Genomic DNA, 26,771 nt, shown 5'->3' with positions numbered 1-26,771 from the left:
TGGCTCAACCTAATTACCGACAGACATCTTTGTGTGCAATTCTCTCCCTGGGAGTTTCACACCGATATCTCCTTCTTTTTTTTTTTTTCTTTTCTAACTCACTCTAAATTTAGACTGAAGTTAGAGGAAGGTGAGGAAAGGAGAAACAGAAAGTGTGTGTGTGTGTGTGTGTGTGTGAATTAGCTTGGTGGCTGTGTTGCTGATAATTACACTCCAGTATGGGTAATTAATTGTTTTAATTCCAGTTTTGGGGTCACACAGGAGAGGCTTTTTTTAATTGCGATTTGTGCATCTGTAAATAATCCGTCGGTGGAGTCGGCGTGATAGGAGGGATGATGAAAAAGAAAGCGGTCAGCGGTAGAGACGCAACGCCCACACACACACACACACACACACACACACACACACACAAAAAACCTTCAATGTTTGGAGACTATCTCCAGAGGATGCACTGCCAAAGATGCAATGAGGCCTAACTATCTCACTTTCTCCAATAACAGACGCACCTGACTCGCCCCCCTCCCCTCCCTCCGGCCTCGCTTCCTTCGCCTCCCTCCCACGTCCTCCCGTTCGTCCCGTATCTCTCTGCCCTCCCAGCATTTGTCACTCACCGCCTATTCTGCGTGGATAACTATGTCTCTCGCCCTTTTCTTTTCAAAAGCAACCCCTCTAAACTTCAGGAAACAATGAAGGCAGAGCAGAGGAGCTCAAGCCCACGATGATGGAGGCAACGTGTGAGATGAGGAGGGGGGGAGAGAGAGAGAGAGTTTTTACCACCGGCATTGAAGTTGAGGGTTCAGGCTTCTCCAGAGGAGATGTTTTCAGTGGAGGGATGAGGACACCAACTGGACGGGAGTGGGAACTGCAGCTTTAAGAGAAAGATCCCAGCTAAATGTGTCTCCTTTACCCAGCAGTGAAGTTTTTTTTTTTTTTAAATGATGATGCATGAAGGCAGAGGTGTTATAAAGAAAGTCCAGATCAGGTAACATACACGAGTTCTGACCCTTTAAATGACACATTCCAATGTCAGAGATTTTCCTGACACCATTAGAGTTGTCCCATTAAATATGGACGGCTTCTGTTACAATGTGCTTTCATTTTATTTATTTTTTTGCTTCATTGTTACAATTATTGAGGAGTTCTGACCAGATCAAATTTTCAGCTAACTTTAACCTGTGTCAAATGCTTTATTGACTCCTGTAATTAGATATGAAGCAGCTACTATGAAAGGAGACTTTTTAGATTTCAAATGTGTTCATTAAGTGGACTGACATAAGTCACAGGTTGTTGGTTTTTTTTTTCCAATTTAAAAAAAAACTATTTGTCCGCAGGGGGCAATTTAAAACATTTTTTCAAAACATTTCTATAGTCTTTATTTGTTGAATTGCCTTCATGCTCTGGTATTGTTTCTTAACGACATTATTTTAATGTTGAGATTTGTCGACTCCAAGAAGAGTAGCTAGTAGTAGTAGTAGTTGATATTTAAAGAAGACAGACTATTTTCAGATTTTTTTTTTTCCCCTGGTGGTTTTTCCTTTTTTTTAAATGAGGATTTAATTTTTAGGCAACAAGCCATCAGCAGCTCTGGAGCCAGCCGTTACCATATTTGGTGGAGAGATTGTTTCTGGACTCCCGAACAGTCGTGTTGAAAAGATAAGTGAGCTACAAAGACAGAAACTGTCATTGTCTTTTTGTAGCCGGTTGGACACAAGTATTTGAATCTGCTGTAAAAATGTGTTTTCCAAACATGGAGCACTTAATGGAGATTTTTTTTTGGGGCTGTTGAAGCCAGTCTCAAGTGGACACTCGAGGAAGTGCAGCTTTTTTGCGTCATTTTTCTAACACGTGAGGTTTTACCCACAGCCTTCAAATGACTCATGTGTAGCATGTTTTCATTCCCTCTATTTATGAAACTCAATGTTCTGCAGACTTCAGCACCTCACCGCCTCCTTATTATGGCTCTTACATGTTTGCTCGTCGCTAAATTCAGTCAGCCAGTTGGTTCAGCTTCGGCGAGAAGTGTGTGTCGTCGGTTTTTGAGTCGTTTTGCTGAAAACATGACGACAGAGCTTTTGAGATGAGTGATGGACAACAGTAAAGTCGCAGGTCATAAACAAAGAGCTGAATGACTCCTAAAGGGAACTCTTAGCTTAAACTGGCAATTAACGGGATGATTTTCAAATATGAACCGACTTTTAAATGGTGAGAGGACACGTTTTTTTAATCCTGTGAAAGCACACACGAGACGACTCAGCCAGACTGACAGACCACACAACTGCCGTAATAACTTTCAAAAAAAAACACGAGATCTCACAGAAACTTATACGATCAAACGGGACTTCAGAAGAAAAACTAAAATTGAGGAAAATCGACACTCTCAGCTTCCATTCTTGCTGTTTGTTTTGTTTTGCGGCTAAAAAAAAAGAAGAAAAAAAAGAAGAGAGATGAGAGAAGAAGAGAAATGAAATGATCAGCGAGAGCTGAGAGAAAAGTCTTCTCGCTCTTCATTGGTTGCTCAGGGTGTTACGTCGCGGCTGAACACACCACGAATTGTAGATTCTGAGATCCTTGCGGGTGGTGGGGGGGCAAATCAGGCCTAAAATCATTTAGCGTTGGCCAGCTTCAGCAGGAATGAGTCTTTGAAGAAAAACAAGTCTAAAAAAATCCCTTTAAGGAAAAGTATTACTGTTAACTGCTGCTTGAAGGGAAATTATACAAATTCACAGACATGTTTCCCCTGAAATTTGAGCCAGCCAAGTCAAGCACTTCTGTACGTATATTTAATTTAGTTCACAAATAATTCTTGTTTTTAAATAAAGGACCGAGCTTTGGAGAAACCTGCAAATGTCTAAAAGATTTGGACTGAGCACATCCCACTCGGAGCTCAGCTCTTGTTATAAAAATGAAACATGAATAAAAGACGGTGAAAAAAGAGAATGTGTTACAGTAAGCGTCAGCTCAGGCATCGGGGAGACACAGGAGGGAGGAAGTGAGACGAGCTTGGCAGGGAAGACTGACAGACAGACAAGCAGTAAGACTGATGGTCTCAAAGACTGATCCCCGATCCTAAAACCTCATCTCCCCTTTGGCCTTCTGCTCAGCCTCACCCACCCACCCCCCCCCCCCCTTCCTCTCATGCCTTCATCCCTCCCAGCAATCCCTCCTCGCTCCCCCCCCCCTCCCCCCTCCCTCCTCCCTCGCTCCCTTGAAGCCAGGCTTTGGACTGTTTTCACAAAACACACACACTCTCACACACACACACACACACACACACACACACAAGAGACCACATCGGACCCCGAAGACTACATCTCAGGACAAAAGCGTTCTCCCGAGTCAATCCCCGCGTTGACGAAATCCGCCGAAAGGAGGTGATTGATGAGACGGATCGGATGCTGGTGCTGCCGAGAGGGAGAAGTGAGACTGAGGATCTTGGCACTCTCCCACGCCACCTCCGCTAGCCTGATGATGACATCACGGCGGACGGAGACCTTCAAGCTGCGACGGCGATTAAGTGCGATTAGTTCTGTCTGGGGCTGACAGATCCCTGGGTATTGTAAACTACAAGAGATTTTTTTTTTTTTTTTTTTTTCTCATGTTGAAAGTTTAAGAAAAAGAACAAGTAGGAAATTCATGTTTTTATTCATGGATCGTGTTAAACTGACACAGCCATGTTCATACAAGCCCTCAATTCAAACGAAGAGTCCAAACTGGAGCCTTGGACAGGCTGCACTCAGTTTTATTGATTCTAAATGATCCGTCGTTCAAACTTCTCTATGTCCGGTTTTTGTTTTATCCCCTGCCTAAAGGGACTACAACTGCTGATTAGCATTCTCGCTAAATATAAGCGTAAATCTTTGATTATTGTAGCGTTCGCTCAAGCTCTGTCCCTTCAACATCGCAATTAAGTCTAATTTGTTTAGCTAATAAATGGTAAAGGACTTGAACGTGTGAAGTGCTTTTCCAGTCTTCTGACAATAAAGTGCTTTTTCACCATCAGTGTTGACTAATCACATTCTTAAACATTCGTACGCAACAGATGAAGCAGTGGGTGTCTTGCCAAAGGACACATTGGACACCTTGCTGCGGGAGCTGGGGATCGAACCCACAACCGGCTCGACCAACTGAGCCACAGCCGCTGCAGCAGGTAAGTAAAACGTCATGGAAAAATGCAAATTGTTTTTTCTCGTTGTGCGTATATTTCAAGGAAGTGAATCTAATCATTGAGGTGTGAATTCAGAATATGTTCTTTAACATCTCTTTTTATAAACTGCTGCGGTCTTTATATGAAAATAATAATTCTGTAGAATAATTAACAAACAGTCAAAAGATGTCGTCTGAGGTCTCTTGTAATATGGTGTCTGCTCCGGGTTTAAAAGCACACGCACTCTTCCCACAGTGAGGGGAACCAGGATGCCAACTTGTGTTTTTCACTCCTGACAGTAAAAGACATCCTCGGCGTTCATGCCGGGTCTTCTTCCCCCCGTGGTCACCGTGCAGAGGTGGCGCTGGGCGGCACGCAGGGTTTTTAACCGAGCCTCAGCTGGCCCCGTGAAGCGGCGATGACAAGGAGATTGTGCTCGACCTCTCCGCTCAACCGAAACATGATGAAGTCCTCTACTTTGTCAGAGGCGGGATGACTTTAAGAAAGTCAAAACTACAACGCAAACTTTTCATCTCTCCATGGAGGGAAAAAACAAAACAAAAAAATAGAAAGATTGTGCACTCGCTGACAGTGACATGGTGCAAAAAGTGCTGAGTCGCCAGCCTCCCTGCCGATTTCCCAGTTCTGCCGCCGGCGCCAACAGAGCATATCCCGATAAATAAAGCAACAAATGCAACGGAAAATAAGAGGGAATGAGGGGGGGGGGGGGGAGCGAGAGAGCATGGAGGGCTATAATTAGCAAGTGATTAACGAGCAGGCCTCAGACACGTCCCACATCATTGATTGTGATGTTGTGCAACGCTGCTGCAGAGAAAACGAGCCGGCTCGGGGAAAGGGGGCCGCCGAGGTCACAAACACAAACACAGTGTGTGTGTGTGTGTGTGTGTGTGTGTTCGTAGAGCATCCAGTGGTCATTAGCAGCAACATGAAGGTAAAGCACATGATGTCAGATAGGTTAGCCGATTAAAGCTCACTTGGGAAAACTGAATTCTTGCATCTAATTTTACTTTTTTTTTTCTTTTTATGAAAAACACAAGAACAGCTCTGTGCGAGTTAGAGCCACTTGAACAAAATAATTAGCATTTCTTTTTATCTTCTTTTTTTTAAATCTTATTTTTCCTTCCCAGAAAGACGAAGAGAGCTATTTAGAATGAAGGCAATGAGCAGAGTTCTGACATGTTTATCCAAACAAAATCCTGTTTGTGTTCATATTGATTCTGAGTGTTTTTCAGTGTTACTTCCCTGTCGTGACTTGGAGAGTCTGTGACTCCGTTTTTTTTTGTTTTTTTTTAAAGCTCATTTCTCTTTTTACATGCCCACATTGTTCTGCAGGCAGTCCTGCTGGTAGAATATCAAACACAGTAAATCACAACCAAAACTAGTTTAGTAGAATCAGAAATCTATTTTGGAAAGCAGCCGTCAGTATAAACTCGGCTGTTTGGAGTGAAGTCTGTGGCCGGTAAAGTACAGTGGGCAACCCAGAGATTGACAATATAAAGAAAAGAAAAAAAATATATATATATATATAAGTCAAAATGAAGGGTTTTAACAACTCATTATCAGGTAAAGACAAATCAATAAAATGTATGGATGCATTTCGGCTTAGGGCTTCCATACTCTCAAACATAAAAGGATGGCCAAGCACTTTGTTTGTTAATAACCAGTTGGTAAAGAAACAGCTTTATTTTGAGTCTAAGATGCAGAAAACCAGCTTTTTAAAAACGCGTGCCCAGGACAAAAAGTTTGAGACAAACGTGTAACCGAGTCCAGACCAGAACAAGAGGTAGTTAAACCGCACTCTCTGTCTGCCTCCTCTCGAGTGTCTGCTTATATTCAACCACCTTGGCCAAACTCTTTCTCCGTCCTCCACCCTTCCACCTCTTTTGACGATAACTCAGGCAACACTGAGCGAACTTTCAAATTCAACTGTCAGAAGGAGAAAGAGGAGAGGCTCGGGTAGAGAGAAATGCTGACAGAGGCAAAAAGAGAGGTGTCTTTTCCTCCTCTCCCCCATCCCCTTGCTTTTTTCTTTCTTTCTCGGGGCGCTGGTCAGGTGCCAACATCGATGTACTTTACTCCCTGGCTGGGCGGGCGCAGAGTGCTGGCCCTGTCACGCATGGCGTAATGTTGCTCTGTCCTTGCCCCTATTCTTTCGCCTGCCTAGCTAATGATGATGACAATGAGAAAGAAGAGGAGGAGGAGGGGAAACAGAGGGGGAAGACTCAGAAGTTGGCGCAGCAGCCCGTCAAATAGGTTTTGAATGTGTGGACACGGAAACCTTCGAACACTTCAGCATCCATGAGTTTACACACTCACATTATTGTGATTTGTTTTGTTTTTTGTTTTTTTTTACCTTTTCGTTGTTGTAGTAAGCCAGGCTCTCTCCGTCAAATCTCATCCACCTCCTTTGAAAAACGCATTTTCTGCAAAGAGAAGAAGTCAACACGTTCAATCCATCTGGCTCTTCTGTTTAACTAAATCAACTTTAAGTGAAATCCGCCACGGACACAAAAACAGACACATCTGCTGTGAGCAGGTACTCATATTTCATGAAGAGTGCCATTGATTTATTCATGTCAAGATGTGTATCAACAGCTGTCAATTACGCGTGATCAGAACAAATGGCCACTTTCTATTTGTATACTCAGCAGTCTAACGGATAGTTAGTTAGTCGGTGAAGGAGAATCTTAAAAGGAAGAGAGTGATTGATGTTCTCAGCGGTGGAGGATGTGGCCTAAACTACATCATGACAGTTCAGAACAACACTGAAAGTTCATCCTCGGTTTTATTTTCCCTTTCTTGCAAGCGGCGGTATCGAAAGATGAGCGACACATCTCCACCTCCTGCTGCTGTCCAAAAGTGAAGCTAAAAAAACAGACACGCTGCCCCGGTGACATCAGTCAAGTAATCTCTTACGCAGTTTTGAAGTAGCGCCGCTCCTGCTTACCAAAAACACGTCCACAGCTAAACAGATGGTAATGGTGGTTTGGAGCAGATATTCAAGGTAATTAATAGTTCAGTGACTCTGTTAGTGTTTGTTACGTTCCCTCTCGCTCGTGCACAAAGCGCAGCAGGAGCCACATTTATTAACAGAGCTGTCAATCAAGGCATTTTACAACTTTTGAAAGGCATCAAATGACTCATTTAAACTCACGCTTTCAGAACATATATCACTTGGATATGAATCAGCACAATGTGAACTTACAATAATGACAGGAACCGTGTCTAAGAACATTTTCATGGCTATGTATTTTGGTTTGAAAGTTTGACACATGTCCCATCTGTTAACATGGAGGAGTCGGAGCTCTGTGAAAGAAGTTGTGGTTAAATCATCTGTATTTATCATCTATCTGCAGCAGTACTGTAACCTACCCCTGAGGCGACAGTTTGTCCAGCCAGCCCACTTTGAGCACCTGGTGTTTGGGGGCTCCATAGAAGCACGCGTATGGAGAAATATCAGGCAGAGCGTTTCTGCTAACATCCCCCGGAGCGTCTGTGGACTCAGAGTAGAGGTCACATTCCACCATGATTAAAGAGTCTTCCTGAGGGCCTGAGCCAGCCGGTCTAGCAGCCAGAGCCTCAGAGGTCAACACAAAACTCGGGTCCAAAGCAGCTTGGGGCAAAATGCTGGCGCATTCGTCCACTGTGGAGTACTCGTCCTGGTAGGGTTCTGGGATAGATGGAGGAGGAGGAGGCGGCCCTTTTTCCTTGAAGTCTTTCTTTTTAGGCATCTTTTTCCTGAAAAGCATTTAAATGTAGTAAAAGAATCCTGCTGACATTTCAAAAAACGTGTTGCAGAGGCAGATGAGGACATACTAGTGTGGTGAGGTGATTAGCTTAGCATAGTATAAAGCCTGTGAGCAGGGAGAAACAAGTAGCTGAGACTTATAAACAACACTTTTTACTTTATTTACCAGATAAACCTAAAGAGTGTATTTTGAATTTTACATTTACATTTGTGGACGTAACATAAGATCGAGGTTCCAAATGGGTTTTTTTAATTTTAATGTAGAACGGGCCAAGCTAGCTGTTTCCCCTGGCTTCCAGTAGGGATGGGTCGAATACTCCTTGCTGACATTATTACTCGTGTAACGTTTCAATACTTGTGCAGCCATGCACTCGTTGTTATAGACTACAAGGGTTCAACTTAACATCACATGTGAAAGCAAGTTCTGGCTACACCTGACTGAATATACAAAAGGACAACAGGCAGTTATTGGCTTACACTGTTAGCATCAGTTGTTGGGTTGATACGAGAGTATTGTAATGTTTAGCGAAGCTATGGATGAAGTAACAGTGACTGGAGATGTTTTCCCATTGAGTTCTAAAGTTTCCGCGAGCTGCAAGCGTTTGTCGAGCTCAAGTACGAATCTCCATCAGGGCTAACGACAGCTAGGAGTGGAAAAGCCGCAGCAGAATTGTGCTAAACATTTACTACCACAGAATCTAACCACCATCTCCACTTTCCTCTCCTCTGACAACAGATACTAACCACAGTGTGATATGTCACTATCACCTGTCATTTCACTCAGAACTAGGATTTGAAGGCAGCTGTCCCACAGACACAGCACTGATGAGCGCCACACATCAGAAAACAAAGAAGCAGGGGACGGTACAGTGTGGAGGTATGAGGTTGTTACATATGTTTGTTACATATACACATATCTATATGTATCCCCTTATCTGAGTATTTGTTCATAAGTTAATGAGAGTACTTGAGTGTTTAGAATACTTTAAATTCCCATCCCTAGCATCAAGTGTTTATGCTAAGCTAACAGTCTCCTGTCCACTTATTAACACTTACCTTTCAGACATACATTTGGATTTGAAGTAACTCTTGGCTAAATATTAAATATTTAAGTTTACCAAAAACAGCTAACCATAACTCTTTTCAGTTAAATTAACTATTCATTATTTCATTTTAGAAATGCTGTTAAATAGCCAATTTTTCCAGGCACCAATAATTTCAAGAAATTAGCCTCTTAGTAAAGTTTGCTGATGAAACCGAAAGGGTAATTTATCAATGATGAATAAAGCAACACTCAGATGGACTAGACTTGAATAAAAAGACTAAATAAACTATTCCCATTTTAATCACAACTCTTGAATGAATCATGTGGATTTTTAAAGGGCAGCTTCACATTTGATTACGTGTGTTTTTGTGGGGAGTAGCCCAGGAAAACAGGGCGCACCTTTCTTTGTCCAGAGCTTGGCATGCTCTAAAGCTCACATGTTGTATCTTGTTTTACAGCTGCAGAAAGCGTGGCGAGGAAACGGCGGGAGAATCCAAAAATCAAAACAAGTTTGATCTGGAGACGTTTTGCTGATCGGAGGATGGTCGTGAGTGAAATCTGTTTGTGTGTGGTGTGTTGATGTTGCCGTGTGGCTGCACACCACACACTGTACGACCAAAAACTGTGAAACCTCTGATTATCTATCGCCATGTGTGTGGTCTATAAGGTTGGGGAAATCAGCCGACAATTTTGAAATCCTACCGTGTGAACCAGCCTTTAGTGGTTAGTTGCTCATGCCCAATTTCTGAAGGCAGCCCACATTTAAATCTGACCTTTGGTTCATTTCCAGCATGTCATTCAAACTCTGTCCACTGTACTATCTCTACGATAAAGATGAAAATGCACAAAGACTGGTAACCACAGAACTTTAGCTGGTCTGTGGTTCCTCTTACACACAGTAAACCATACCTGTGTTTCTTCTGTTTTATTTTGTCCTTCAAACCCTCCTGTAGCCCTTCTTTAGCGTCTTGGTCCTGTAGAGCACAGCAGAGATTAGCATCAGAGAAAAAGGACAGCGTCCATCTTTCAGTCAGACACTTGTTATCTTGTTGCAGCACTAAGCTATGTTAACTTTAGTGGCTAGGTGACATTTCCATTAACCTCAGGGGGCAGACTGAAACAAGCTCATTTCCCCCCCTCCCTCTCTGTGGTGTGTCCATGGTGACTTCACTAAAACACAGACAGAGGGAAGTTTGGTGTGCAGAGAGAGGCTGAACCGGTGCTGATAGTGTTGAACATGTGAGAAATGTCTGTTCCTCTTTGCTAGACTGCTACTCACTGTCCACTAGTGGGAGTGTACGCCGTCTTACCGGAGTGCTTTCAGGAGTGTTGAACAGGAATACTTGTCCGTAGGGAGAGATCGGCGTCAAGGTTCTTTGAAGTGGAGCTATAAAAAAGATACATAACATGGAGACGCACAACAGTGGTTATGACAAGGAGTGGAAACTGTCAGAAAACAGTGTGAAGGCTTTTAGCCCGCACGTCAGAAATAAATCGATAAATATGACAGTAACATTTAAAAGGCTCGGGTGGGAAGGAGCGACGCTGTGGTTCAGTGGGAGTCGGTTGAAGGTCAGGGGTTCGAGCCCCAGCTCCTGCAGCCACATGTCCGATGTGTCCTCGGGCAATACACTTAACCCCAAGTTGCTCATCAAGCTGCTTCATCAGCAGCGTGTAAATATGCATGAATGGGATCAATGACTTCTGATGGACACGTCACGTAAACAATCTCAACCATCAGTGTGTGAATGCGTAGGTGAGACAAAAAAGAACCCCCTTTACATTTAAAGGTACAGTGTGTAGAACTGTTTGCTCATGTTTACATTAAAATAGCTATATACACGTTTTAGTTGAGTACTTGCATCACCTCAAATATTTCTAAAAGTTGTCAAAACGAGAGAAATCCTTAATCTTATAGTTGTAACAGGAAGTGTCTTGGATGCGGCCGGGGTGACTGACAAAATGTTGATCGTTGTCAAGGAAACCTGTTACGTCAAAGACTGCTGCATAAGCTAGCTGCTTCTGAAAGCTGCCGTTCTGCCTCCGTATGAGCTGCTGTGATGAACGTTATACTTGGATACATCTTCAGTACGTATTGTCTTTCTCAGGTCGGTTTCGCCCGTTCGTATATATTCCACACTCCCATGATACACCGCAAGCCTCGACGTCATCTTTTGTATTGTTTTGATTGGGAGCCCCCTAGTGGCGGATTGTACATACTGTAAGTTTAAAACATTTCCTGCCATATATTTGAAAGAAGTCTTAAAGAGGGAAAAAACCCTTTACAAACGCGCCATGTTGCCAACTTCATTTGCATACTTCTGGATTCCTAATTGAAGGATCTGTTTCAGATACAAAGTAGAAAAAAAAAATCTGACAAGGCAGAACCTTAAAGTTGAACCGAGAAGCTTTTCAAAAAGACAGGACCTGGACCGGCTCTATTAGAAAAAGACAAAATAAAAGATCCACAGGTCTGATGTAATAACTGCAGATCTGAGACCTTGATACAAGAACAATTGGAAATAGTGAGCAAAATGTTGTGAAACTACAGCAGTTTCCTTTTTTTTCTATGTCGAAGATTTTTAAGAACTCCAAGCTTTAGAATAAGTGTCTGTAGGACGATTTCCACGACCTCCACTTTAATGAAATGGTTTTAGGTATTCAGATGGATTTAGAAGTAGAGAGAGGTTTTTTTTTTTTTCGCTTTTTATGTTTTATGTGTTTTTAACTACCCTTTTATCCTTTTAAACTCTGTAGCACTGAGATTTAAAAAATGTTAAGTGCTTTACAAATAAAAAATATTATTATTATTAATATTATTATTATTAGAGTAAGAACAACACAAGCAGGGATCTAATACGGAGGAAAGAACATCAGTTACAGCAAATGAAAAGCTTTAAGTCTGATTGGACACACGTGCAGACAGGAAGTGCACATAGAGGAAAAACACAACATCCACAGCTGTCCTTGAGAGTTCTAATCAGCTGTATTACCATTATTAAACAAGAACCGTCAACATGGCGGTTAGTTGGCATGCTTCATAAACAGGGGCAGTTGCCCTCAGAGTGGGTGGTCGATGGGGTCGACTACGACATGTGGCTCCTGTCCTACGTGTGGATCTCTCTCTCTCTCTCTCTCTCTCTCTCTCTCCCTGACTATCCACTGTCCTTTCTGAGTAAATCTGACAAGTAACCCATTAATGACTCACTTCAGTTGGATCATTAAAGTAGACGAATGCTATTTGTGTGCTCAAGTTGGGCCACGTCTGCCAAGAATTCTCGATCGCCCGCTGTCTGCTTCTGCCTTTCCTCTGCTGGACCGGGATTACAATCCCCTCAGTTTGTGTCAAACTGCTGCCAAGGCCATTTCTCTGTCTTCACTCCTGCTCGGTGTTCGGGGGAAGCAAAAGAAGAAGAAGAAGAAGAAGAAGAGCGACTTTAGCCAGACACTATTAGTCTGGAGACCCGGGGGCCACCCTGCGTGGGCTACTGCCTGTCACTGTGAAAAATGACACCAGCGTCTCCTGAGGACTGTGAGGGCCAGAAGACGTCGCTGCGGGGGCTAGACACACACATAGACACCGGTGGAGAGGAAGACGTGCGCGCAGACAGCGGCATTAAAAGATCGAAACACCTTCAGACACATAAACACGCCTTGAGACAAAGTTAGACGAGAAAGGATGGGCAGGGAAACGAGAGCACTTCACATACCGATGCTGATTTTTAAAAGCTTCCCAGACACACAATTCCAAATAACGCAGGCCAAAACAGAAAAGCACCTAAGGCATCGACTTGGCCGAATGAAGGGGTCAGTGTACTCGATGATAGAATACACTCCAGCATAGCAGATCTCTCTCCTTGGGAAGATAGCAACCATCAATCATCATCTATCACCTGACCTTCAGGCCATTCATGATTCTCTCTGAGGGCCGCCGGACTCTACTGTACTCAATTCCTGTCTGATTCTCTCCATTCTTTCCTCCCTCGCTCGCTCCGTTTCCAGCCTCCTGCTTTTGTTTCTCTCAGTCGACCACGTCGCTTCTTTATCTGCTCCTGACCAGACGCTCCGTCAAGTCACAGTCGGGGAAACGACCTAGATGCCGCACATCAGTTTCGGGAGCGAGCGAGGACATTGATTTTGTTCTGAATGAAGCGTCCGTTCTTTTAAGTCGGAGAGTAACAGGTCAGTTTGTTATTATCACTCCCACACTGAGCCTCGAGGACACACAGCTGCCACCTTCTGAATTCAAATGAGTCTCTGAACGATTTAGTATTTCAGTCACTGCCTCCCTCGGTTTACTTGAGAATGGACTAAGAACAACACAGTCAAGAGAGTTCTTTATTAACTCTTATAATGAGGCTTATATTAAAAGTAATGAGGGTCTTTGTATTTTTATGATTTCTGTCTTTTTTTGGTTTATCGTCTCTGGTGTGTTCAGAGCACAACAACCTCTTAAGACAGTCACGATTATCTTTACATGTTCAACTTGATCCAGTGGTGACATAAAAAGTGTTGAATTACCATCAGTGTCAGCTGTGCTTTTATTTTGATACCTTAGCATGCTAACACTCAAAATAAGGATATTACACCCAACAATAAAAACACACAGCACATGCAGACATCATGCATGTTTATTCTTCATCTTTGGAATTCTAACATTTCTGTCTGCGCAGTAAATTACCCTTTTTTTCTCGTAAGTATTCCTTGTACCTTGAACATTAGCATTGCCAGAGAGATGGTGTTAGCATGCTAATGTGTGTCATTTAGCTCAACTCTGCTAAAGGGCTACTTCACAGAGTTTCCCACAAAGAGATACTCATCTTATTACCGTTCAACGAGTAAATATACGAAACCAAGCAGTAAAAGCAGAACAAGGTGGAAACTTTTAAGCACCACATTACAGACCCATGTGTGGTCAGTCATCTTTCTCGGTAAGAGGAACACAAGTATGTTTTGCGTTACCTTCTGAAAGATTTGACCTGATGAGAGCTCAGTGGTTGTAAGACACTTGAAAATGAAACAAGTCTGTGAGCACTGACTGTGCTTCCTCTTTTAAACATTATTTTACTGTCTGTCCTGTTTTAAGTCTGGATTAAACCCATTTTCAAACACGTTAAAATTTGAATTTTTTACTTTTATCTAAAATTTTTTTAAAAAAAATTAAAAAAAGCCTTTATTTTGTGTTTATAACTGGCTAAAGGTAAGGGTAGTCTACTTCCTGTTTGGTAACAAGCCTGCTTTTATTTTGATAGAAAACAAGGAACTTGCGGTGGGCCGAAGGTAACAGAATTGATTTAACCACGGAAAAAAAGGAACTCGGTACCAAAAGTAAATGAACACAGCTAAAGAGGATGTTAAAAATGAATTGTTCAATGTGACATGGTGTTCATTTAAGTTTGACTCTATAGACTTTTTTAAATAAGACATTTAAGGGGCTAATTATAATGTCTCCATTTGTTTTGTATTTTAATGTTTCTGTTTCTTCACGTTTAATGCTTCTGTTTGAAAAGCTCAGTCAGGGACAGGGGCTAGAAATTAGCTTCAGCTAGAAACCTGTTTGCATAGCTCGTATCTCAAAGGGTTAGCGTTAGCGTTAGATGGATTGTATAGTCTCAGTCCATTTGAATGTTAAAGAGCTTTTTCGCTTCTGCTTGTGTGGTTGGCACCATGCACTGTGTGAACAAAGAAGACACGAGAAGGGAGTTCCATTGTTCAACATATTGAACAAACTCATGTTTGTTTGTTTTTTCAAAGACGATCTGCTTTCTGTTTATTCCATGACATTTCTCTTTTACTCCAACAGATTATCATTTCAGGCCAAAGATGATGAAAAAAAGTCAAAGTGAGGTCGAATTATTTTGCCCCAGAAGCTTAAAAAGGAGAGCAAGGTGGATTAATGGGGCGGTTGTAGATGAGTGGTATGAGTGATTCAGCTGCTGCAGCCACATGTCCAAAATGACTGAGAGCAAAACACCAATCCCTTCGTCACTGGTTGGGCTGCCATCAGTGTGTGTGAATGGGTGTGACCTACAGTGTAAAAGTGCTTTGAGTAGTCAGAAGAATATAAAAGTATTATACCAGCTCAAGTCTATTTACCATCATATGACTTGTAAAAAGTGTCCTTTGTACCTTTTTTGTTTGTTTTTTTTACTTTGTTGGAGGTGTGAAAACACATCAAACTTCAACCCTTCAATCGTGTCTTATAGTTGGTTCATCTTCTTTCATATGGCATGCCGTCTCAGCAAAACCCTCCGTTTACTCTTAGGTGTGACCTTGCACTTCAAGTAAAGTCGGGCCTGTCAGCTTCACAGCACTGTCACAAGAACAAAAACACTTTCGTCGACGTTGTGAAGAAACCCTTAAAGGCAGACATAACACTTCAACTGTTTGACTTTAGTACTCAATGATTGTCCTGGCCTGCTGTGTTGTAGCGGTTGATCGAGGCGATGTTTTTTATTTTTTTTAGTGAAACAAACCTGTTAAATGGGATGTGTTGAGGATTATCAGACTGCTGATTAAACAATCATTGTTGTAGGATACAAGTTTTGCGTTGTGTTTATGCTTGTGTGAAATATGTCAAATAACAGCGTGCTTGACCTTCCTGCGAGGAGGGGGGAGATTTAGCTTGTTCGTCGAGCTCCGGGACCGTCTCGGCTCCCTCTCTTCCTCCGTCTATTTGCCTGTTTTGCATCCTTCTCCTCTTCCTTCCTCCCAACTGACTTTCACTTTCTCGTCTTTTCTCTCTTGACTCACACTCGACGTCTTGTTACAGACCGAGAAAAAAAACAAAACGTGGCGTACCGAGAGACAGCTGCAGCGTCTATGGGTACATGGGAAATGATGTAAGAGGAAGCCCAAAAAAAAAAAAAAGGACAAGAAAGCATTTGACGTTCATCGGATGACGACGAGAGAAATTGTAACAGCATTGGTCAGATATGATCCCGAAAAAAGCCTGACGTGTTTACAAGCATTAAACAGGCGTTCATGCAGACTATTCCTCTAGAAAGGCGTCGTAAAATCCTCGGAGAACACATTTACTCCGGCACGGAAAGCAGCTCACGTAGTGTCAGCTGAGACATGAGGGGTCGACTAACTTAAAAAAATACGGCGAGGGGAAAAAGGGAGGAAGGAAAAGAAAAATTCAAAACGTATTTGTTCTGGTTGTTCTACAAGCCCCGGTTTTGTTCGCAAAGTTAAACAAACTTCTTAAGAAACTTCGAGCCAACCCGACAGGAATACACACCAGGGTCTCACTGAGGGGACAAAGATGTGAGAGCGCGTATTCCTTGTGAGGTGTGCACTTGAAACGGGGGCGATGCCTTTTTCCCACAACAGCCGCCAAACACACCACACAACCCCCGTCCCCGCCCCCCACCCACCCACCCACCCACCTACGCACTACCCTCATCCCCTCTGCCTTCTTTCATCCGGGCAAACAACAGCAGTGCTGACTCCAGCGCCGAATGAAATATTCATGGCAGAGATGAAGCAGATGCAGCTGAAAAGACTGTGTACCTCTCTGTATGCTGTTTGCACCGATGGGACCCTCGCAGCCGGTTAGGTGTTCAGGGCTGGTTGTTTGCGCCAATGGAGCGCTCCTGAGGAAGAAGGAAAAAAACCAGCGTATAGAATCATCAGCACGTGGGAGAAATAGGTAACAAGAAAAACAGGCCTTGAAAAATCCAGATGTGAAATATGAAAGTTCGATCATGTAAAGTGTGGAGGCGGAAAATGTATTTAATGTGAAAGCAAAGAGAGGTTTAAATGCTGTTCTTCAGACAGAGAGTCTTGTTTTTTTTCATATTCATTGATGATGAGGTATAGTTTTGCACTATAGGTGCAGCTCACCTCGCTTCTCTGACTTTTTCTTTTTTTAAACTGCTTTAAAACTTTTCCCCGAGTCGAATTATGTGTCATGACATGGCTCAATGTTTAAGTTTTGTTTGTTTCCCAATTAGTTGTGCAGATTTGTGGTACTGTCATGTTTGTAAACTAAATGAGAAGCGATCCGTAGCCAGTTAGCATAGCATAAAGGCTAGGGAATCAACCAGCCTGGTTTTGTCGACTTGTTTAAAAATTCTTATTTGGGCTTTTTTTTTTTCTTAAATTAGAAGCGGCAGGATAATGCAACAAAATCATAAAACAAAACAATGCATTTTTCTTTTCTTTTTTTTTTTGCTCTCCTCTGACTCTGTTTTGTTTGTATCATCTCGCCTTTCAGATGTGTTTGTTCACCACCTTATTTGCCTCTATGAAGGTTTATTCTCTGATGGGCCCACTGCCCAACAGAAATGCTTATGTAAATTATGTAATCTGAATTTTTAGGCGTGTTTTAGGGGGGGATCTATCGCATAGATTTCACAATTGTACCAATTTTTTTTTTAAGTTTAAAGACTTGCTCTAACACTCAAAACAACAAAACCTGGATTACAGGAAAAGTCCAGCGTATGCGAATCAAAACCGCATAGATTATTATGTTTGGGTTTTTTTAGGGGGGGATGGTGGTTAGTTGGCATGCTTTAGTTGACGGCCCCTTTTGTGTCTTTAAAGTAACCATGAACCAATGGCGAGCAGCCGGTTAGCTTAACGTTAGCCGAGTCACAAAGACAAGAAATAGAGTTAACAACCAGAATGACACTGCAAAAAATGCTTCTTTTGTTTATCCTACAGAGATGAAGATAGAAAAATTCACATTTGTTATCTAACTCTCTACAAAAAAAACAGCCTCTTACACACTTCTTCTTCATCATTTATGTTTGACTGCTCACCTGTCTTGGCGTGCTGTTATGGTCTGAATTGGTATTTCAGGAACCGGCCGGTGCCTCAGGCGGTACGACCGAGTGAACCGTTGACCTCTTGGAGCCTTAAAACTCGACTGGGCCTCATAGATGGAGTTCTCCACCATTTCAGCAGAGCAGGCCATTGAGTCAGGGTCTTCCGGAGAGATCTCCCAGTCAGAGGGCATTTCAGAAAAGTAGAGCGAGTCACTGCTGCTGCTGCTGCTGAAAGATGCTACGGTGGCGATTTCGGTGCGCTCAGGAACGGACCTGCCAATGTTCTGGGGATTTCGTGGGACTGGTTGAGGCAAGCAAGGATGGCTGTCTTCTTGGACGCCCTTGAATCCTGTTCCAAGTCCTGCTCCTGGAGGCAACGTCTGACTCACCTCTGAGTCCCACTCCCCGCTCTCCTTTGGCTGCTGGTGCTGACAGGAAGTCCCCCGTTTTTTATCCTTCAGGAAGATATGCCTTGGGTGGGGAACCGGTTTCCTCCAGACCTTTCCATTTGCCGTACCTCCTTCGTCGTCGTCGTCATGCTTCACCCCGATTGCTTCCAAACTGCGGAGTATGCGCTTACGATGGCCTGTTGGGAGGATGTTGAGCTCCAGGAGCTGCTCGTCTGTGAGGTCCTTGCAGTCTCTCAGACATCGGTACCCTCCTTGCTGGAAAGAGGAAGTGTACTGGGTGAGGCGGAGGGCGGCTAGCCATTCCGCAACGTCCTGGTTAAGCTCTGGAGGCTCTGACATGGTGTTCTAGTTCCAAATACGCCACATCGGGAAGAGCAAGAAGGTGTGGAAGCCCAGATTTAAACTGTAGACACAAAGACACAGATCAGAAGTGAAGAAAATGAAACGGTAGATATTTAAGAAGCTGGAAGATCCGTAGCAAAAAAAAATGGCATCTTTGAACGATTCCATTCATGAACCAAAGACAAGATTACTGACCCCTGAAATGTTCTCCATGCAGATATTGATTTTGTCTCCGAGGGGTTATATATCTGTTCGAATTGTAATGTTGAAATTAGCATTTCTAGACAGCTTTGAAAACATCATTGGATTCTGACCCTATTTACAGAATGGATTCACATTTTTTGAAAGAGTATTCTCATTCATTTTTAGACAAAGATTTAATAACATGACTGATGGCGTCAGTGAAAATGAGAGTTAAAGAGGGGTTAAGCGCTGGTCTGGAACTAGGGTGTGAAAAAAAAAAAAAAAGTTGCGGTTTTAGATTCCAGGAAGTCACAAAGTAAAGTCAAGAAATGGTTTGGTACATAAACCACAACAGAAAACACCAATGGGTCGCTTGCATGTGTCACTTTTAAAGATAGCTGTGGGTCAAACTGTAGATCTAAGGAGGCCAGTTGACTGATTTTTGTTTCCATCTTTGGCTCTTTTCGAGTCAGCCATGCGTTCTGCTTTCAGTCTCTCTGCTAAGCTAAGCTAATACTAGCAGTGTTTATCACAAGCTTTGTGTCAAGGAAAAATTCCAGGTACTTCAATGTTATCTACAGTACGTAATGAAGACATTTAATTTCACAAAATGTCCTTTCCGTTGAGCTTACTCTAGAATAGTGGTGTCCAAAGTGCGGCCCAGTGGCCATTTGTGGCCCTTGAGGGGATTTTTTGCAGCCCCTGACCTCAAACGAAGAATCAGAAGATTTTGGCCCGATGCCTCCTTCAGATGTTTTTTTTCTTTTTCACGTTAGCGAGGACTGAAAGATAATTCTAAAATAGAAAATGTTCTTTCTTTTTTTGAACAGCTTTGATTATTTTCCACATTATTTGTTAACTATGAAAATGAGCGGACTGTTGTTTAACCATTTAATAACCTCAGCTAAATATAGAAAGCTTTAAGAAAAAATTAACCACAAAAAAATCCAGGCTTGATTCTGAAAAACAAAACAGATAACAAAAACAGATTTTAAAAAAAGTACGAAAAAAACAAAGTATTTGATTTCCTTTAATTAAAGGATTTCTATCACAAACTTTTTGATTCTGATCTACAAATCTTTACAAATTTTTCCCAAAAATGTTAACAAAATAATTTCTCACTGCAATTAGTTATTGTGTATTTACACTGTTTTTGAAGAAGTAAAAAAATAAAAGTTCCTCACAATATTATTTAAAATGTATTTTTTAAATTTTTAAAAAAAACCTGTGACTCACGAGCGATTCCAACACGACAATTTTGGCCCGCGAGACAAAAAGTTTGCTCACTACTGCTCTAGAAAGATGCACTGTGCATTCAAAAGAGCAAAAAGTGCCAGCCAACAACAACGTGCAACACTCCTGAATGACACAGCAGGAAACAGCAATAGCTGTGAAGAAACAGAACAGCAGCAGCAAACTGTGGCTCAATTTTCACATGTGGTCTGACGTTTGGATTAAATCACAGAGACAAACTGAACTCCTCCAGAACGAACCCCCCCCCCCCCTGCAGCACTTACCACAGCAGAGTTTGTAAATCAACTGCCTAGCAACATGTGCAGGTAGCTAATAACCTGCTAATGGAGAGATGTGAAATGCCTGTTTCCTGATCCCGTCACATCATCTTTTTCAGAGTCAACCCATCGAGGTTCTGTTTCTTTGTCTTGAACACTCGCCTTTTAAACTCACAGGAAGATACATTATCACCATCTTGCCTTGTCCACTTCTCTTTTGGGTTACAACCCCGAAGTACTCAGAGGACCTAAAGTGTTACTTCTGCTTTCAAGTAAACACAGTTCTCCAGCGGACTGAATGCATGTGTGATTACTTTGAGTGCTCTGAGTTTCAGCACTTCAACATGGCCAAGATTACCTTTTTTTTTTTTTTTTTTTTACAAACTTTTGCCCAATCATTTATTTCATGCACAAGTCTAGTGCAAAAAAAAAGCATGCAAGCTACGAATATGTTTCTGAACGTTTAAAATGTGCGCATGTCTATGTTTTTTCGTCTTCCAAGCATGTACAATACACTGTAGTTGCTTTCAGTTTTTTTTTTTGCAGTGAGCACAGGGGAACACAAATCAAAGCCCCGGCTCTTCATAACAGACCATGTATCCAGTCCATCAGAGCTGCTCAGATGAGCACTGTGTTAGCATGAAGGGACCTGGATTGGCTAACAGCCAGCGCAGGCACACGCCAAAGCTCGCTAACACATCTGACCTGGCCTTCTCCACATTTCTGCCTTTTAGCGCTTGCACACCCACTCACCCAACACGTACCCAACTACACACAGCGCAGAGCCCCGCACACGCTCAGCAAACATTTATTAAGGGCTGGATATGGGATTTTAGATCCATAGCTGCTGCCTGGTGTCAGAGCCCACAGTGTGTGTGGATCAATAGTTGAGAGCAAAAAGAGAACTTCACAGTGGAAGCAGCTAACACAGGACACGTACTGCAGGAACACATGAGGCAGCAGGTTACACATACAAACACTTCAAGTATGTACGGTATACAACCACAAGTGGAATATGAAGCAAACGGCCTGACATACACGTAAAAAGGCCCCTCAATCATCTTACTTTGGAGAAACATTGTGTCTGTCTTTGTGATACTATATCTTGCTTATTTGGTGATTAATTTCGTTTTTTTGTTGTTTAGTCTGTCTGTAAGAGAGAAAATAAACAGGTAAAACGAGGAAGAGGAGTGAACACTGGCTGGCAGATATATTGGTGATGAACTCCCCCATAGATTTTTCCCTTGAGGCCCAGCAGAATCAATAATCACCACTGAACTTGCTCCATACTTGTCCCTATGCAAACAACAATGAAATAAGTGAATATGTAATAACAGATGTTTTTAATCTTTTTGTAATAATACTTTATGTATATGTAGTATATCCCAGCTGTCACTGTAGTCGCCCACGACCCAGAACCTGAACCTGAACCTGAACAGCTAAGTAAAGACAACCTTTGCATCCCATTGCAGTTGTTTTGAATTATCTTTGAAGTGGTTTACCTCCTCTTTGTGCTACTTTTACCGGCTCAGTTAGTAATCCATGCTCATTCAAGTCTCTGACATACAATAGTAAAGCACAATTAATTGGAGCATGTGTTCAACCCCCACCCCCTCTAAAAACACAACTAGGTTATGGCTGAACGCATTGCTGCCCTCTCAAATGTGCAACACCCACTGCAGCCCCGGTCTAACACACCACTCAGGTATGGTTATATATTAAAAGAAGTGAGTCACAGCATGCACGCCCATGCATGCACAACAACAAACACACCTCGCCTTCCTCAACCTTCTACACATCTTTCAGCAACATACTTTGAACAAAGTCCAATTTGTGTCCCCTTCCTGGTTTAAAACGAAACACTGTGCATGCTTTAATATTCTGAATTGTATTTATTTATTATTTTAACTTCAAAATTAATATTCTTTTCACACATTTCGCTTTGAGAATACATTCACAATTTGTTTTTTTTTTTGTTTTTTACATAAGCTATCATTTGTTCATCAACTTTATATTGTTTGGGGCATGAGTGTGTTGGCACGTGCGACAGGTGCTCATTGGTGTGTTGATACTTACTGGAAAAAAAGACATTACGTCACAGAATTTATTTTAGACACCAAATTAAGTGTGACGTACGTTGTTTCACTTCAACTTCTCGTTACTGTTTTTTATTCACGCAACTGAAACAGCGGTTAATAATGCCAAACAGGATATGTGTACCATGAAAAAGATAACTCTACTGAAGCTAGTGAGTCTCGAGCCAACTTCTGTCCACTTCAGTTAAACACAACATTTGTATTCACCTGCCGTTTTCTACACGCTGCCGTACGTGCGTGCGGTTGGCAGAGCTTACCTGCAGGTTGAATTCAGGAGCGAAGCATCCTCAGCACATTGTCACGCCGTCGGTCGGTCAAGTTTGTCATATTTTCCCGCTATGTCTGTGTTATTTATTAGTCGCGAGCCCCCTCACGCAGCGTGCTGTTTGACGCTCCTCTGATGTTTCCGTTCCCTGTTTGTTCACGCGCTGAGAGTAAGACCACGCCCACTTCAGTGAAGCGCCAGGAGTTCAGCACCAGTCCTCAACTTACTTTTTAATAAAATGAACCACAGCAGTATTCATATTCAGTGCGACCCTTTTAAACATTATTTACACCGAAACGTTCGGTGTATTGAGAGGCAGAATAAGTTATTATAACTCCTAGTAAATGTGTAATAAAGTGTGTGCAGACATGTTATAGTTCCACAGAACAGCAAAGTGGAAGCACTTGTGATGTTTTACTGGCAAAAACGTGTCCCAGCTTGATCCTGAAGGCCCCAGGCTACACATTCAACACAGACAGGAATGCAGCAGAGTGCCAGGTACATTTAATGAGGCGAGACCTAAGGGGAAAAAAAGTCAAATTTTGTCTCAGTATAATGTATTGTGTATTATTTGAGAACACTTTGTTTTATAGTGTCGGACATTGTTGAATGTCTGTATTATTGTAATACATCAAACTTTGTATATAATTTAACGGAAGTGGGGTTTTTTTACATCAAACTGTGAGGTGTCAGTACAAGCAGTTGACAGATTAATGTAGTATCTTTTATAATAGATGATAAAGTAATAGCTACTTACTCACCCAATCTAACAAGTACCAAACTTGAACTTGACTTTCAACAGTTACATTGTGTCCGTCTGTCAATCATATCAGCTATTAGCTTACTCTCAAAAAAAATAAAAAATGTAACCCCTGTACATTGTGTGACGATAACTCGTCAAACCTATTTTGTTTTTAGTACCATGCTGTAAAAGTGTTAATTTCTGTTTTTGGCTGAGGCGTGTTGCTGCTTGGCCCTATTTAGTCCTGCACTGAGGTTCACTTTATCCGCCTGTAAAGTTCAGTATCCCTGCTCTTTAGTTCATCAGTCTGTCTACTCATCATTATCATAACAGTCAATAGTTTCTGCTGTTAACTTGTCTATTCTCACTATTGCACTTTATTATACAGCTAATTTCTCTCATTTATGACTAATTGGAATGTGGAAGTTAAATCCTGGCGTATATATTATTCATATTCTTGCTCTTATACTATGTACATTTTTGTGCTTTTCTACTTTGTATTCCATGTATATTGCTTTGCTTGTCTGTCTGTCTGTCTGTCTGTCTGTCTGTCTGTCTGTCTGTCTGTCTGAAAAATATTATTTTTGTCAGGAATAGACTGCCTATCAAACTGGGGACAGTGAAATATATAAAACGTTCAAGGCAAAATGTACATTCAGCTTTCTGTTTGCTCTACATATTTTAAATACAGTTATTTTGAGTATTCATGCCGTTCTCTGTTGTTTTGACTTTTTTTTTTCTCTTTGTATACATATTATTCAATCATGTAAATCTCTTTTGCCATAGCTGCACAGAAGCACAGAACATTATGAAGCGGCAGAATAGAAGTGTGCCTTTTCTGCCACAAGATGGTGCTGCAGCACCGTCAGAGAACAAATCCTCCCCTCTCGCTGAGGACATGTTCATATTTCACAAGACAGGTGAAAATTAATATAGGGCTGAATTCTATTAAGCTGCTTTAGTCTAAGGCCTTGTATTATTCTTTTTTATTGCCCCACTGTCACCGTGTACAGCTACATAGCTTTAGGTAAAGTTCTTTAGGAAGACTATAATCAGTTTGCTATCTTTGTCATATCCATCTCTGCCTCTTAGGTTATGTCTTCATTGTATGTTGTTTCTTGTTTTTAACCTGTGTTACTTACTCCTCTGCTCTCAGACCCTCCACTTCCTGTCCTCCTGTGTTTCCCCCCGCTGTTCGACAGACCTGATTGTCTCCGGCTGTGTCTCATTTTCTTCCCCTCACTTCAGTATTTACTCTGTGTCTCCCTTTCCTCCTGTTCCCTGTTCGTCTTTGTACCCGGTGTTAAGCAGTCCGACCTTCAGTTTTAAACGTTTGGGCTCTGTTGTTTCTCAGACTTTGACTCAGCCTGCTCTGCTCCCTTTTTGGACATGTCTGCCTTTGTACATTGCTTTTCCAATCCCTTGTGGTAGTTTTGGGGTCATTACATTGTAATATTGTTTCTCATACCATCATCTCTTACATACTCTTCTTCACTCATGCTCACTCTGTAGTGTTCACCTACTGAGGATTCAAATCTTTCCTGAGTGAAGCTATAGAGGTAAGACTTTGTTATTAATAAAAGTTACTCCTGCTCTTCTCCAGCTTTGACCAGACCATTAAAAATGAAGCCATGGTATTTAATTATTGGTAATAATCTGATTTCTTTACTAAATTTAACTGAGTGTTTCCTAATCATTCATCCTCGAAGTCACCCGACTTGTATGTATAGGTAAAACCTAAATGACCCTAAATGAATGCAATTGGGAGTGAAATTCATATAAATCTTAGCTGGAAGTTGAATAGATTTTATTGATGCGATACTAACAGAATACGACCAGACACTTATTCCAAAAGATCTTCGTATAAACTATCCAGTAAGTGTCCCATCAACAATTTAGTCCATATGTGCAAATTTAATTTTGACAATCTCAGAGCCAGTGGTTCCAGGTCGACGGTAACTAACGTATTTGTACCATGATTTTCCCACTTTGTACGAAATAATTTCAATGTCCCCTCAACCAAACATGATATGTGATTCAAGAGCAACCAATCACATCAGCATGACTGATCTGGCCAGCATTTAGGCAACACCATACCCTTCACTGTGCTGCCAGGCTCTACCTGTCAATCATTTCCATTTAATTTATTTGAATTCGGAAAATGCATATTCATCAACAAGTCAGCATAAAGCAGCAATGTGAATTCTCATCTCTCTCTCTCTCTCTTTTTTATTTCATTTCATATTACTGCATGTCACTATAGTTATATTCCAGTTACTAACCACTCCTTTCTCTGGGAGCTCCTGAGCTCTCTTAGGTTTCTCTACACGGGTGAGGACGGCCTGCCCTAACAACCCATCCTATCCTTCTTTATGCATCTTATCCCATCTCCCCCATCACCTTTTAAAGACAAAAGGATTTTTTCTTGTCACACTCACATGGATAAAAATGGGTCCTTGTTATGTAGTAATAAGTAAGGTCTTATACCTGCTTTTTGTAACATAATAATGAGCATGTTCTGTGTACCTGCTCTTTTGTTAATGTTAACAGAGTAAGGTACCTGCTTTTTGTAAAATGTCTTGAGATAACACCTGTTATGAATTGACACGATACATGTAAAGATTGATTGATTGATTGAGGTTGTTATTGAAATTGTTTATCTATATCCTCATGTTGTACACAATTACTGTATTATATTCTTGCTGGTGAAAATGGCATTTGTATGGTCTTTCTTATCATGGCTCTGTCTCATATTGATACCAAATTAAGGTTAGGTCAGCCTCTTGGCTGGAGGTGAATAAGCTGCAGCGTCATCACATCAGCATTATTTAGTCTTAGTCTTTTCTTGAGTTTATTTGTCATGTTTGGTGAACATTCAGCACTTGTTATTTTTAAACCTGCATCACTCTTTCACATTTGCATATGAGTGTTGTTTTTTTTTTTAACCAAACAGCTTGTTTCCAAATTTAAGAGGTGGCATTTTTTTACAGTCTGGACATACGAGCAGTAAAATGAGTGATAGTCTGTCGTTTGTCTTCCTGTGAATCTTTTGTTTTTGTGGCTCCTCTTTTGTCCCTCCCCGCCACGCCTCCAGGGTTTCGCCTTGGCAACATGTTTTACTGCTGGCAGCCATAGAAATACAGCATTGGCTCCTAAACTGGGAAAGCTGCACACAGCAAATTTCAATGCCAAGGACACAGCGGACGAGGGGGCTTCAGCTTCAAAAACACAAGGAGGAACACAAGGGAATTAAAGGTATTTTTGGGAGAATATTGGATTTTAATTTGGTTAAAGGAGCAATTTGAGGGACAGAAAGCAGTCCAAATCAGACGCCTCTTACTCTTTTCTGTTCTGTTTTTCAGCTCGGCATGGATACAAATCTGCAGCTAAATTCACAGATGGATGAAGCTGAGTCTCTCCATGGCAGGAGAAAGGAGGAGGAAACTCTTCTCAGTGTGTTGGAGGAAACTTTTCAGGCACTGGAAGCTGT

At 41.8% G+C, this 26,771-nt stretch overlaps 1 protein-coding gene across 1 annotated transcript in view; it reads right to left on the bottom strand.

Annotated features, from left to right (window-relative positions):
• Positions 1-22,733, bottom strand: part of arap2 (ArfGAP with RhoGAP domain, ankyrin repeat and PH domain 2) — a 140,333-nt gene extending 117,600 nt beyond the window's left edge. Inside the window, 7 exon segments of the mRNA XM_079371509.1 lie at positions 6,519-6,588; positions 7,538-7,903; positions 9,868-9,932; positions 10,269-10,345; positions 16,474-16,556; positions 17,727-18,545; positions 22,532-22,733. Of these exon segments, the coding sequence (XP_079227635.1) occupies positions 6,519-6,588; positions 7,538-7,903; positions 9,868-9,932; positions 10,269-10,345; positions 16,474-16,556; positions 17,727-18,481 (1,416 nt within the window). The 5' untranslated portion in view covers positions 18,482-18,545; positions 22,532-22,733.
• Positions 22,734-26,771: the final 4,038 nt, after the last annotated feature.

The sequence above is a fragment of the Symphodus melops genome (assembly GCF_947650265.1).
Source record: "Symphodus melops genome assembly, chromosome: 20".
Classification (NCBI taxonomy): Eukaryota; Metazoa; Chordata; class Actinopteri; order Labriformes; family Labridae; genus Symphodus; species Symphodus melops.
Note: the sequence above shows the minus strand (reverse complement) of the source record. Positions and strands in the feature narration are given on the sequence as shown.